This window comes from Thunnus albacares, chromosome 11, assembly GCF_914725855.1.
Source record: "Thunnus albacares chromosome 11, fThuAlb1.1, whole genome shotgun sequence".
NCBI lineage: Eukaryota > Metazoa > Chordata > Actinopteri > Scombriformes > Scombridae > Thunnus > Thunnus albacares.
The window spans coordinates 33,579,389-33,593,357 of record NC_058116.1 but is presented as its reverse complement, the minus strand read 5'-3'; the positions used below and the strand labels follow the sequence as shown (position 1 = coordinate 33,593,357).

At 37.3% G+C, this 13,969-nt stretch overlaps 1 protein-coding gene across 1 annotated transcript; it reads right to left on the bottom strand.

Moving 5' to 3' along the window:
• Positions 1 to 270: 270 nt before the first annotated feature.
• On the bottom strand, positions 271 to 12,043 carry LOC122991914 (interferon-induced protein 44-like). The gene is made up of 10 exons (XM_044365393.1): positions 11,750 to 12,043; positions 11,167 to 11,193; positions 10,790 to 10,813; positions 10,667 to 10,700; positions 9,719 to 9,926; positions 6,921 to 7,073; positions 4,765 to 4,933; positions 3,104 to 3,204; positions 2,851 to 3,008; positions 271 to 2,340 (listed from the first exon to the last, which is right to left on the bottom strand). The coding sequence occupies exons 1-10, from the start codon at positions 11,772 to 11,774 to the stop codon at positions 2,187 to 2,189; spliced, it is 1,053 nt and encodes a 350-aa protein (XP_044221328.1). The 5' UTR covers positions 11,775 to 12,043; the 3' UTR covers positions 271 to 2,186.
• Positions 12,044 to 13,969: the final 1,926 nt, after the last annotated feature.

Here is a 13,969-nt window from a genome sequence, read left to right as displayed (position 1 = left end):
CACACATTGTGATATATTCTGTCTTGGCTTCATAACCAAACTTGAGAAATTGTTCATCTTTATTGAACAGGATGCAGGTCGGAGTCTTTGGGGCGTCCAGTCCCAGCTCTTTCCCCACCGCTTCACATGTGCAATCTGTGACTCTTTGGGTGTCAAACTGAAAGCTTCTTTACTGTTTTTAGTGTCAAACTCTATTGCTATGATGTATGAATGACTCATTGTATAAAACAGGTCCAGATAGTCTAAGTGGAGAAAGAAGAGGCAGTGAGCAGCAGTCACAATGTGTTTATTAGCTTCCTCTCAGTAAGTGTTACATCAGTAGTATTACATTACATCACTCTATAGGATTAAAGTAAAATCTGCTTCGACAGTGTTTTAGGTGCACAGAGAAAAATAATCTGCAAAGTGAAATCTTTGTATCATACAGACATATTTCATCACTTAAAGAAACAAAATACAACAGGAACAAAAGCTGCTCTGTTATTTTTTTTTAATTATTTATCAACTGACAGCTCATCTTTTACAAGATCTGATTGTGGAGGACGGAGACCTCAGGAAACACTTCTGGGTTGGTGATACTATGGAATGACTCCAGTCAAGAGTCAGTGAAAAGATTTTATTCTGGATGTCACAATGAGTTTCATTTACATTCTGTAAAGGTGTGTGTGGTCTGGAAATAACAGGAAATAATCAACGTACATATATCAGGAATCACTGAAGTATTGTAATAAGCTCTCTTACTGGTTAACAACTAAATTGGCAAAAATGCATCTTCAAATAATACCAGTGAAAATGATTATTAGTGTACTGACTTATTAATGGATGAAATACAGTTTCAAATAGAAGTCTGCCATACTGTGAATCAACTGTAGTGGCTGTAATAGTGACTGAAACAGTCCATCTGCTCGGAGAACATGAGCAGGTGCAGCAAGGTAATTAAGCGAGCACACGGTCATAAATGGTGACTGAGCAAACAACCTTTAATTAACTAACAAGTAAATTCTTTAAATAGTAGGTATGAAGGTTAATGAGTTCTTATTCACACACACACAGTGATGCAGGAGAGCAGGAATAAGCTTCTGCACTGTGTAGCAGTCACTGATTGGTTCTGGCTTAATTACCAATTAAGGGGGGCTGCATTAAAGGGCTTTCTGTTACATATGTACATACTTTGTGTAAATTATTCATGTTTCAATTATGTTCTTAATTCTAACATCCGTGGCCAACCGTGCACCTTATTACCTTAACAATATCCACCTGACTTACACTGATGTATAGTGTGCTGTACTGTAGCATATTAATAACATTGAACAGTGTGTATTCAGCAAATAGTATATTACAGTTATAATTATAGTTATATCTCTAGTCTCTATTCTATTTTATTCTATTTAGTTAGTTCATTTAGTTATTGTGTATAATTTAGCCTTTAATTGTATTTGTTTCTTTTACCATCCTCATTGTTTTATATTTTGATTCATGTCAACTGGATGCAGTTTGGTTGATCAATGTTCTTAATTTGCAACACAATGATTGAAAACAAGGTTTCTGTTTCAGGAGTCAGGCTGGGTCATATTGTTCCCATCATGCGATGGATGCGATACGATATGAATCATTTTCAGCTTACACTGAAAATGATTTTTATTCTTAGTCAGTTCAGTTTCAGAGGTTTACACACATTAAACACTCATTAATATTGTAATTATATCAGTGTATTGCTTGTAAAATAAAATGAGATTTTTTTATTAAAAATAAAAGAGAAAGACCTAAAACGTCTGTTTAAAGTGATACTTCACAGCTACGTCTTCATATTTATACCGTGACCACAGGAATTCCTGCTCTCTGATTGGCTGGAAGGTGTCTGTTAGAATCATATGTGGACACTTCAAATGTAGCTCTGATCAAAAGTTTAAGCACTGCCATGTCAAAGCACAGGTTACCATAGCAACAAGCTAACAGCTAATAGCTTAAAGGAAAACTACAGTTTGGATTGAACTTCCTTATCTCAGTCCAGAGGTGATAACAATGCTGCACTGACCAAGTTCATCCCTGAGTTCTGGGAATGCAGCAAACATTGTTAAAAAAGGTCCAACAGAGAAACAAGATCAGACAGGTTGTAAACAAACCAGCATTTATCCAGATGAACCGAACCTCTTTATCTAACGGAAAGTGAAACACCTGAAATGTCATCAATGAGATCTCATCATGATCAAGATACCGAACCCCAAAAGCAGAGTCATCAAGATACCAAACGACCGTATACAACCGTGTATGCAATTCCATATCCAATCCCATATCAAATTCCACCACCGCTCCTCGTGGTACGGGTGATCTGAGGAATTCCTGCAAATACAGAAACACAATCAGCACTTTGAGACAAACAAAAGTGATGCAGTGGAATAAAGGCCTTTTGTTTTGAGATGATAACTCAGTGCCATGAGCTCTCTGAAAGGTAACATCAGTGAGATCTATTTGTAACCTCCTTCCTGAAACTGTTCATATATTATTGATTAACCTCATACCTGACTGCATCACTGTCGTGCCAACAATGATGTAAAGCACACCCTCTCGTGTAATATTGCCGTTTGTTGCTAATGTTTGACTTTGGTGAGTTGTTGAACTGATTGAATCAATGACCTGATCTCTGAAAATAAACCCGTAGTCATATTAAACTGTCGTTTTCCTTTCAGCTGACTACAAGAAAATTCAGATAACCTCTGTTTCTATAAGTGGCACATAGAGACAGCAACAGACTCCATGTCTCCTTAAAATACAGACATGGAAAATAAAAGATAATTAGCAAAAAGTAAAACTAATAAAGTGTTATTGCTCATTTCTGTTTATAATTTTTACATTTTGTCGATGAAGTCGTCTCCAAAGTTGATCATGTGTCTCAGAGCGCTGAGGATCAGAGTGTCCACATCATCGTTGAGGTCGATTTCATCTCTGTAGTTCCTCATAGGAAAGATGTAGTTCATCGGGATGCCGACTGCTGAGCTGAAATCTTTCATCTACATGTTAAAGAAACAACATTGAAGTTTTACTTTTTTTGTGCTGAAACTATTTTGACTGCAAAGCTACAGGTTACATTTCTGTATAAACTCACCTTTTTCTTCAGGTATTTGCTCTTATAAACGTTCCTCAGATTCTTGTCAGTTTCAGCACAGGCCTCATCGATCTTTGTGATCATCATCATCTGAGGAATCCCTGCAGATACAGAAACACACTCAGCTCTATAAACTCGACTCAAAGCTAACATGATCAGGCTAACTGAAACCTGGTTTTAACCCTCTGCAGTCCAGCTTCATTTACCTTCATTTTTACTTTCTCTGCATTCATGTTTGTCTTTTTTACCTTTTAAACCTCCACATACATGGTCTCTTTCTTTCAGCACAAACTCAGTCATATGTCTCACTTATTATTTTGTCAATTAACAAATTATAAAACTGACAGAAACCCAAATGACAAGAAAAATGATACAGACGCTGATAAATGTGCACATTTTAGTGCTAATCACTGAAAATATTTTTATAGAACATTTTAAGATTGTAAAAAATCTAGATTCATTATTCATACACACAAATCCAGTAGAAATATATAGGAAATTGAACTGTAATTCAGTCTGTTTACATGTAAAGTGATTTTATCTAATTTTTTTGCCTTTATCATTGAACGTATGTAAACCTGTAAATCACTGAAAATATTAATATCTCATCTTTTTTTTGGTGAGACATTTAAGTCAAGTCAAGTCAGTTTAAACTAACAGCTGAACAACTTGTTTTTTAGGTCAAGACAGTTTCCATTTTCTACTGTATTATACTACATTACAGCACTGCAGGTAAAACTACAGCTGCCATTTGGTGCAAACATCCTTCATCCTTCTATCTTCTCTTTAACTTATGTTCCCAATAAAATGTTGAATGTAATGACATGTTTTATCTTTAAAGTCTTATTCATAAAGGCCTTTATGGACTTAGTAAATAAAATGATAATACGTTAGCCATGAACTAAAGTAGTTTTTATGTTATTTTTTAGCTTTAAAAATGTAAACACAAGGCAGTAAACTGTTTCTTTTTTTCAGTATATTTAAAGCTTTAACCTCTTAACATCCACCAGGCCAGTTGTAAGCGGTTTAGCATCACGCAGTAATGTGTAACAGCAATTGACATAGTTTGGCCGTTTGGAGATGTTTTTGAGAGGTTGGAGAACACTAGCGACACCACAAACTAAAAACTCTAAGATTAGGTCTAGAGGTCTGGTTGACAAGATGTGGAAAGTATGTGGTGATTTCCATAGTTGTGGCATAAAGCTTGTGCTAGTTATTGTTATTCAAATATGACTCATTATAGACTTTTTTGAGCCATGTTTGAACTGATGTAGTTTTGGTTGTGTTGTAGCCACATGCTAAACAAGCACATTTCCAGAAACTAGAACTTTAAGTTACTTGATGAAGCCTGATGAAATGAAGCCTAATACATGCATTTTGGCCTTAAAGTTTTTCTGTTGTAAACTTTTCCATTTGGGTATGCCAAATAGATGAAAATCTAAAAAAAAGGGTGGATTTTAAGAGGCTACCCTGATATGACATGAATATATATTTAGTCCTGACCTTTGTATTGTGGACTGTATCAAACTGAGACAACTTATTCGTAAAATGTCTTGTCTCTGGACCTCATGGTTTAATGTTGGAGACCAGGAGTTCAGATCAAGTTAACCTGAATAAAACAGGATCAGTGGACACACACTTTCAGTAAACTCTGTTCTCACCCAGGTCTCTGGCTGCCTCTCTGACGCCCCTCATCTTCTGTAAAACTGACTCTTTAATCTCTGCTGTGTTAGCAGAGAGGATGCAAACCAGAACATGGACTTGATCATCTGGAGAGGGGGACGGGTTGTATCCTGGATCGCTCTCTGACAGTGCAGATACTGGGTTGAACTGGAAATCAGTGTAGAACCAAAATGAATGAGACATTATATGAAGGACTGAACATTATTTTCCAGTGGTCTTTGACTGAAACATTAAATCATCCCATAGTAACCAGTGTTCCACATGTCTCATGATCTGAAAGCTCAGTATTAATATCTGTTTCTCATTTCTCTGTTTCATAGTTGGTCAGATGTTCATCTTTAAAGGATGGAGAATGTAATGGTGCTAAAGAAAACAAAGAAATGCTGGGGAGCTATGAAATCAGCACAGCAGTCTACTAGACAAAGAAGACAAGCAGCAGAGAAGAATGCTATGGAAAGTGGGTCCTTGCAGGTGAGCAACTCAAGAGTTGTTGGTTCTAATAAACTCCATAATGAGAGAAGAGATTGGGTCTGCTTTCAACTTCAGCCACAGCTGGATGCTTTAAAGGTAGAACTTGACTGCTGTAGTCAGAGGCTAAGGGAGATGGTCGGCATGGACTGTCGTGTTGCTACACCTGAAGCGACAAATAGATGCCTAATAAAGGAAAACAAAGAGCATAGAGACAAAATAGAGAGGATGGAAATACAGAGCAGAAAGTTTGTGCGTGTTTGTACGTGTGTTCGGATCAAAAAGCGATCAAGAAGAATGATCCCATTGCCTTTATGACAAACTACAACGAAGGTGTTCTGAGAGGAGAACCCACATGAACCACTGGTTCACAAAGTAGATACATGATCTCTTTTACAAGGGAGACTTGGCTAAAATGGTGTCAATACGTGACATAAAAATACATTAATTCACAACAATCACATCCAACACAATTAAACAGGATCTGAGAAATATGAGAGATAAAACTTGACTATTTAAAACGTTAATAAAAAGTTTAATGTCTCATTAACTGTCAGAGTGGAACGGTGCAGTATTGTGCTGAATTAAAATAAACTTTTAATCTGATGTGTGGAGAAAAGTTCTGTCATGTTGTTTGTGTTGAATGTGGTAAAAACTCAGAGTTTGTATGTGAACAGTTAAGGTCTTTGTGGGTTTTGATGTGTTAGTGTTCCAATTGATAAGTTAGTCTGGACTTGCCGTTGTGTTGCCCTCATAAAGAAAGGAATCACCACAGAATGTTTCATTGATTTAACTCTAACCAGGACTCTGCTGCATCTGCGTCTGGCTCTCTTGAGGTTATCTGGCTTCACTGACACAAACATTGGCCATCCAGTATCATGAAGCTGGTTATCAACAAAGTTTTCCAGCTACAAGCGAATTAATGTGAAAGAGGGGGGAGGGGTTAATCACAAGCAACATCATCCGAACCATGAATGAAGTACTTAATATGATATGAGGTGAAATAAGAAGTAATAATTCCCAAATATTAAAAGTAAGGCTAAAGTTTAAAGTAAATGTGAAGTGTTAAAAAGTAATTTCAGACTTTTTTTCTTTTCAGAGAGGAAAGGTAGTTAATGTCTGATGAGGTCTATCTGACTCACTTGTTGTATTTATAATGAAGGGAGCTAATCACAGTGTGTTATTCTGAGCTGCAGCGATGGAATCAGAGTGTAAAATCAGATCAATCAGAACTGTCCACTATCCCTTTAGGAACAGAAGAAAACTTTGCACAATTAAAATGCAGCTGATTATCATTGTGTTTAGTGTCGTTAACTTTCCCTCCTTCTGTTAGAAGCTCTGCTTTAAACTCAGACTGGAAACAGAAAGTCTGGAACAATAAAATGATTCTCCTGAACCATAAAAATATATTTTGCTCTTTTTTACTTGTCATATTATTGTAAACTCAGGATCCTGTAGGAATGATGATTTTCCAGTGATCTGATTGGTCAGTGGTCGTTCAGCATAGGTTACCATGGTGATTTATCCCCATTAAAAGTGAACCAGCTTCATGAGACCAGAAAACCTGAGTTAAGCCCAAAGAGAGCTGCTAACACACTGATGTCACTTCGTGGTACAGGCTCCTGATCACAACAGATGGTTTTTATTGCTAATGTGACAGTTGTACCTTGTAACCCTCCTTCACACATCCCATCATGGCCAGTTTGATGTCTTCAGCTTGGACGCCTTGTCCCGTTCCCTCCTCCAGACCCATGATGTCATTGAACACAATTGGGTAGAAGCTGTTTGAGGTTCCTCTTCTGATTTTATGAGTTTCATACTGAAACACAAACAGAGAAACATGCATCTACTGACTTTGTATTAAAAACCCTGAATACATCTCTGTGAACGAGGGAACTTTTTTCAGTATTTTTGTTTGCAGCAGTGAACTGCAGCTAAAGATTTGACTCTCAGTTGTTCAAATCAGCTTCTGGATCAGTTTGGGATGAATTATGAGTGATGAGGTTTGTTCCCAACTGCAACGACAAAGCATTCATACACCTCTGATAGCTGCTAAGGCTCATGGGTAGTGTAGTATTTAGAGCCGTCCAACTGCAACCGCCTGCATAAACCATCCTATCAACTCTGTCTCCTAGAAATTACATTTATATACAAATAAACTGCAACAACAAATATGTTTTGTTAGAAAAATAACTGCTTAATCATGTTTTCTCTCAACATAATGAGAAAATGTTGTTAATTAAAATATTTAAGTTGCAAAAATGTTGATACTGCAAGTATGAGTGAAATGTTCAGAGACAACGTACCTGTTTGTTGTTTTTACACCAAAATCTCTGATGTCACAGTAAAATATCAGCTGGTAGAAACTACAGCAGTGTGAAAGTGTGTGTGGTTGTGTTCAGACTCTGGCAGCACTTGCTTAAAGTCAGAGAAAGATCCTGGTCTCTGTTTAATACAGAAAAAAGTCTGCAGTGACTTGAACATGTCAACATGCTCAACATGTTTATGAACATTTAAGCCACAGCAGCATCTTTCACTAACCTGAACCAAACCTGAACACACACAGGACTCAGGATGTGAACCCGAGTCCCTCCCACTGCAGAGACATGTATAAATGTAGCTTCATTCATTCCACAAACCCTTACTGTGAACATCATCTAGACAGAGACGTCACTGGAAAACAGTTCAATCATACAGTGGTGCTTGAAAGTTTGTGAACCCTTTAGAATATTTTCTACTTCTGCACAGTAGCACAGGCAATATTTGCACATTACAGTAGGCACAGGACCAACTGCTTACTGTAGATTTGACATTGCTTTAAGACATGCATATGTTGGGCCTCATATGCCATGTGCATGAGACAAAGGCAGGCCTGCATGCAGTCACAAAGCATGATAACAGGTGCCAAGTCAAACAAAAGGACTCCAAACGGACTTCATCTCCCATCATGCTCTGTTCAACTCACACCTAGGTGTGAAATCCAGCAGAGTCAAACTCTCGGCTCTCATTGGACAAGACCCACCGGAAACCAGGGGGATTCCCCTCCCCAGGCTGTGACATCACCAAAGGTATAAATACCAGAGCCACTGTTCAAATCTCGTGGTCAGCTCATGACCAGAACTCTTGCGTGACGTAACCCCTCATGGTTCATGTCCGCCATCTTGTTCCTTCTCCTTCCTCTCTCACAACCCCCCTATACCATGGGTGTATAAAGAGAACTGGATACTGGAACAGTGCTCGTCTTTGGAGCAAATTTGACATAGTGGCAGCGGCGCCGGAATGAGTTTTGAAGTGGGGGGACATCCAGCTATAGATAACGTAATCGTCATCATTTCAGCCATAACTCTAATGTAACTCACCACGAAAACAGTCACATAGTTTAGTAATTAATGTTACACAAGAGCATTTATATTGCAATGTCTCTCGAGAATAAAACATGAAACGCTACTTTTGCTGAAAAGAAAGTTGGAAAAAATTCTATGATGAGCCCCGCTAACCCAATGTCACATTCATAAAAAGGGTAGAATATAGAGTTATAATTGACCAGTCTGGTGTGTGTATAGATGTGTGTTGTTATTCTGTAGAAGCCTGCGGCCAGATACATAAAACTCTGTATAGATTAGTGACTAAAACTGTGTGTACGCACAAAGCCAGAAATATGTAGACGCATTCATCATCAGTTTTATAAATCTCAGTCACTGATGAACTGGCCTGTGCACGAGCCTCATGTCCACTTCCATAATGAGCCATAAATGGATGAAGACACACTCTGAACCAGCTGTTTTCATATCAACATGATGTCTGCTCCACCAGTCTGTACAGCTGAACAAACTGGAGATAAAAAGTGAAGTTTAGGTTCTCCAACAGTGGAACAGCTGTTGGTACGCACAGCTGTGCAGCTCTTTTCACCATCCATATCATTAATTCAACACATGGACTGTAAACCACTGTCAGCAGTGATGTCTCAGAAATGTAATCATATTTTGCAGCGCTCATATCTAAACCGACTTTACAAGGTGTGACACAACTAAGGATAACATAAAAAGATATTTGATATATCTGTGTCTCAAGCTGCTTTGTGGTTACTGTGTACATTTACTTTGTTTGCCTCATATTGTATATAGTAGATGTTCATATAGTATTCTAGTTTTAAGTTTACTTATTAATACTCTGAACATGTTGCTGTACTTCATTTTGCTGCTGTGACACTTTAATTCTCCTGTGTGGGATCAATAAAGTTTATCTTGTCTTGTCAATACAAAGTTAATTAAGAATATGACTAAATCAAGGGAACAAAATAATTATATTGAATTCATGCAGATTTATTAAAATTTATCTCTGTTGCTTTAAAGTTTCATCAAAGTGTTGTTAAATTTTTATAGTAATAAAAGTGAAATAAACTAAAAATATACTAATAAAAACACTTATCTGGGATCATTTTTGACACAGATCAAGTGTTCTTACTGTTGTGGTGAAACTCCTCTCAGAGAAGAAAGCACTGGGTGTAGCTAGATGGGTCATTCTGCGTCGTACAATGTTGCTGACAGAGTTGATGAAGCTGGATTTTCCAGCTCCAACCGGCCCGTACAGCAGAACTCGGAGGTGTTTGATTTCCTTGTTAGTGTTTACAGGCGTGTAACTCTGCACATACTGCAGATCTGTCTCTTTGTCTCTGAGGATAAAATTATATTTGAATTAAGATAAAAATATAAACGTGTTTAAATTTTTAACAAAACTTTTTGATTTCATCATCAACAAACTGAAAAAGAAGAAACAAATACAGACATATTTACACAATAGTGAGCACAATTAGTGTGAACCTAGAGGAAAAAACTTATTGGAGATAATATAGAAAATAATAATAATTCAATATATGAACTATTGTATAATAATAATAATAATAACTAGAAGAAAACGAGTGTGTTAACTACTTGCAGATTCAGCTGCTGAAAGATTTACAGCAAGATGTTTCACTTTTATAAAACTTATAAAAAAGCTTTTATAAATTTTTTTGCTTCTTTCAGTTCTCTGATTAAAATGTTTGTTATAATACAACTTTTAATGTGATTTATGGTTTCATGTTGGATCTCTTCCCTGCAGTTTAATACCTGCAGTCAGCTTCCTCAGCAGAATTCATCTGTTTTGTATTATGACACTGATTTCCACGGTCGCACCGTGTTTCTACATGTTTGCAGTTGTGGTTTTATGATCCACAGAACTGCCTGAAGCAGCCTTCAATAATGAGCAGATATGACTCATAATAACAATACTGCAGCTCACCTGACTCCACCTGCTGACAGTAAAATATATTCAGCCTCTCTGAAGCTGTTTGTGCTGCTGCTGCTCACTAAAACTACAAACATGTCGGTCACACTCCATCCTTTATGTTAAACAGCAGAGACATAAACTCACCCCCAAGATATTTGTCTCCATGGTTCACTGAGAGCTGAAGAGAAAACAAACATTTTCATTAACATCATGTGTCATTCTGTGTCAATAAAGATCAGAATTCAGAAACAGATTTTAATGTCTTACTGGGAGAAGGCGGCTGCTCAGATCCTACAAAGACAAACATTTAGGAAACATGAACATGTAATACAAGACTTTTTATTTGATGTTAATCTAACATGGAATAAATAAAAATACTGCAAATTACAATGAATTGAAGGTTCAGTGATTTATAGCAGCTTTTAGAATCAAAGAGGAAACTGTTTCTTGTTTTAATGTTTTAATTTCATCCAAACTGATGAAACCAAACTAAACAGAAGTCAGTTTTCAGTTTCAATTTAAGAAGAATTTAGTTTAAAAGAAACAGATTTACATCAATAAAACATAAAGTTTTACACTGAAGGAGAATAATATTCATAGTGTTAACATGTCGTCTATATTCTGCTGTTAAATTTGTTTCTTACCATGAACATGAGGAAACAGAAGAAGTGCTGTAGAGAGGAAGATATGCAGGACGTCATGATCAATACTTTTGATTAATGTTTTAATGAATAAATGTAATAAATGTTTCTGATCTTTAAGAAAATATATTTACAATAAGAAACAGAACTGAGTTTATAAAAGTTTACAGTAACATTTACACTAATGACATTTTAGTGAAGAGAGACAATCAGCGCTAACCTCAGGGACAAATACATCACATTTCCTGTTTCACAATAAAAGCCAGTCCATGGCTCACTGGTTTTAATTTGAAGCAGGAAACGTTGTGTTTGCATTAGCAGTAACTGAACACATCTCTGTTCACAGCAGGAGTGACAAAAACAGTTTTACAGAGAAGTGTAAAAACTTCAGAAATATGTTTAAAGTGAATCACTTGTTGATGATTAAACTTTTCACCACATTTTATTGAACTCTGGTTTGAAGCTTTTGAGAAATCAGACAAATGAAACCAAAACTAGAACTATTCAGAAACGTATTTTCTGCAGATATTTGTATTAATAGCTTTAGTTAAATTGTACCGAATAATCTGAGGAGAAATATTCCTACCCCAAAATATGCATTGATCGATCATTCTTCTTCTGCTGTCGTAGTTCTGCAGCAGTGGAGCCAACAGGTTACTGACTCTTTACCCACAGTTTCCTCTCACCTTTATCAGTTTGGTTCATGAATCATGTGACTGAAATCCACCAGTCTGTTACTTTCACTTTCATCCCTCCACCCACCTCTGTTTCTGTCTGGACATGAACATGTGCTGCTCAAACACACAGTACAAAGTGCATAGTGCAGCAGAAGGCAAAGCAAGGCAAGGCAAGTTTATTTGTACAGCTCATTTCAACAAGGCAATTCAAAGTGCTTTACATAGAGCATAAAAGGCATCAAAACAGAATATAAAAGCAACACAAGTAAAAAGACAAAAACAATTAAAAAGTGTTAAATTTGGAAATAAAATGAAGCTGAAAGGGAATAAGACAGATGAAACAGGAACAGTTACAGTGCAGTGTAAAATATTAACCCTCAAATTTGGTTTAATAAAAGGCGGCAAACAGAAAAGTCTTCAGCTGTGATTTAAAAGAACTGAGAGTTGCAGCAGACCTGCAGTTTTCTGGGATTTTGTTCCAGATATGTGGAGCATAAAAACTGAACACTGCTTCTCCATGTTTAGTTTTTACTCTGGGGACAGAAAGCAGACCTGATCCAGACCACCTGAGAGGTCTGGATGCTTCATAATGTAGCAGCAGATCAGAAATGTATTTTGGCCCGAAACCATTCAGTGCTCTATAAACATACAGCAGTATTTTAAAATCAACTCTTTGACAGACAGGAAGCCAGTGTAAAGATCTGAGAACTGGAGTTATATGATCCACTTTCTTGGTCTTAGTGAGGACTCGAGCAGCAGCGTCTGAATCAGCTGCAGCTGTCTGATCGATTTTTTAGGGAGACCTGTGAAGACAGCGTTACAGTAGTCAAGTCTACTAAAGATAAATGCAGGACAAGTTTTTCCAAATCCTGCTGAGACATAATTCCTTTAATTGTTGATATATTCTTCAGGTAATAGTAGGCTGACTTTGTAATTGTCTTAATGTGGCTGTTGAAATTCAGGTCTGAGTCCATGACTACACCAAGATTTCTGGCTTGGTTTGTAGTTTTTAACATTATCAACTGAAGCTGAGTGCTGACATTTAAACGTTCTTCCTTGGCTCAAAAAACAATTACTTCAGTTTTGTCTTTGTTTAATTGAAGAAAATTCTGGCACATCCAATTGTTGATTTGTTCAATGCACTTACTCAGTGCTTGTACTGGACCATAGGCCCCTGGTAATATGGTTATATAAATTTGTGTGTCATCTGCATAACTGTGGTAACATATTTCTGAGCCAGTGGGAGCATGTAGATGTTGAACAGAAGAGGCCCCAGAATGGAGCCTTGGGGAACTCCGCATGTCATTTTTGTCTGCTCAGATGTGTAATTACTATAGACACAAAGTAATCCCCGTCCTTTAAGTAGGATTCAAACCAGTTTAGTAATGTGCCAGAAAGTCCCACCAAGTTTTCCAGTCTGTCTAGTAATATGTTGTGGTCGACCGTGTCAAATGCGGCACTGAGATCCAATAATACTGATACTGTAATTCTGCCACTGTCAGTGTTTAAGTGTATATCATTGAAGACCTTAACAAGAGCAGTCTCAGTGCTGTGGTGTGGTTGAAATCCTGACTGGAAGACATCAAAACAGTTGTTTAGTGCCACAAAGTTGTTCAGCTGTTGAAAAACAGTTTTTTCAATGATCCTGCTTAAAAATGGGAGGTTTGATATGGGCCTATAGTTGCTCATTAGTGATGTGTCTAGATTGTTCTTTTTTAAGAGTGGCTTGATGACGGCAGTTTTCAGGGCCTGTGGGAAGACACCTGAGAGAAGAGATGTGCTGACAATCTGTAGAAGATAGAGATCTGAGGCCATGCAGTTTGAAACAATTTTGAAAAAGCCTGTAGACAGAATATGAAGGCAGCCGGAGGAGGATTTCAGATGTTGTATAATGTCCTCCAGGTTTTTATGGTTGATCCGCTGGAATTGTGTCATACTACTCAAATTGATTTTAAGTGGACACAGGGACAACGCATATCCTGCACCTGATATGGAGGCATTGACTGCTTGTCTATTTTTCTGAATTTTTTCAGTGAAGAAGGAGGCAAATTCATTGCAGGCCTTGGTGGATAGAAGTTCAGGGGCTACTGACACAGGAGGGTTTGTCAGCCTGTCGACAGCAGCAAATA

What these genes read in the sequence shown, in the direction of transcription:
- LOC122991914 (XM_044365393.1), bottom strand. Translation starts at nt 11,774, where the DNA reads ATGATCGATCAATGCATATTTTGGG. An exon ending in GTGTGAAGGAGGGTTACAAG is followed by an intron (nt 4,934 to 6,920) that starts GTACAACTGTCA and finishes ACTGATTTCCAG; the next exon opens with TTCAACCCAGTATCTGCACT. An exon ending in GCAAATACCTGAAGAAAAAG is followed by an intron (nt 3,009 to 3,103) that starts GTGAGTTTATAC and finishes TTTAACATGTAG; the next exon opens with ATGAAAGATTTCAGCTCAGC.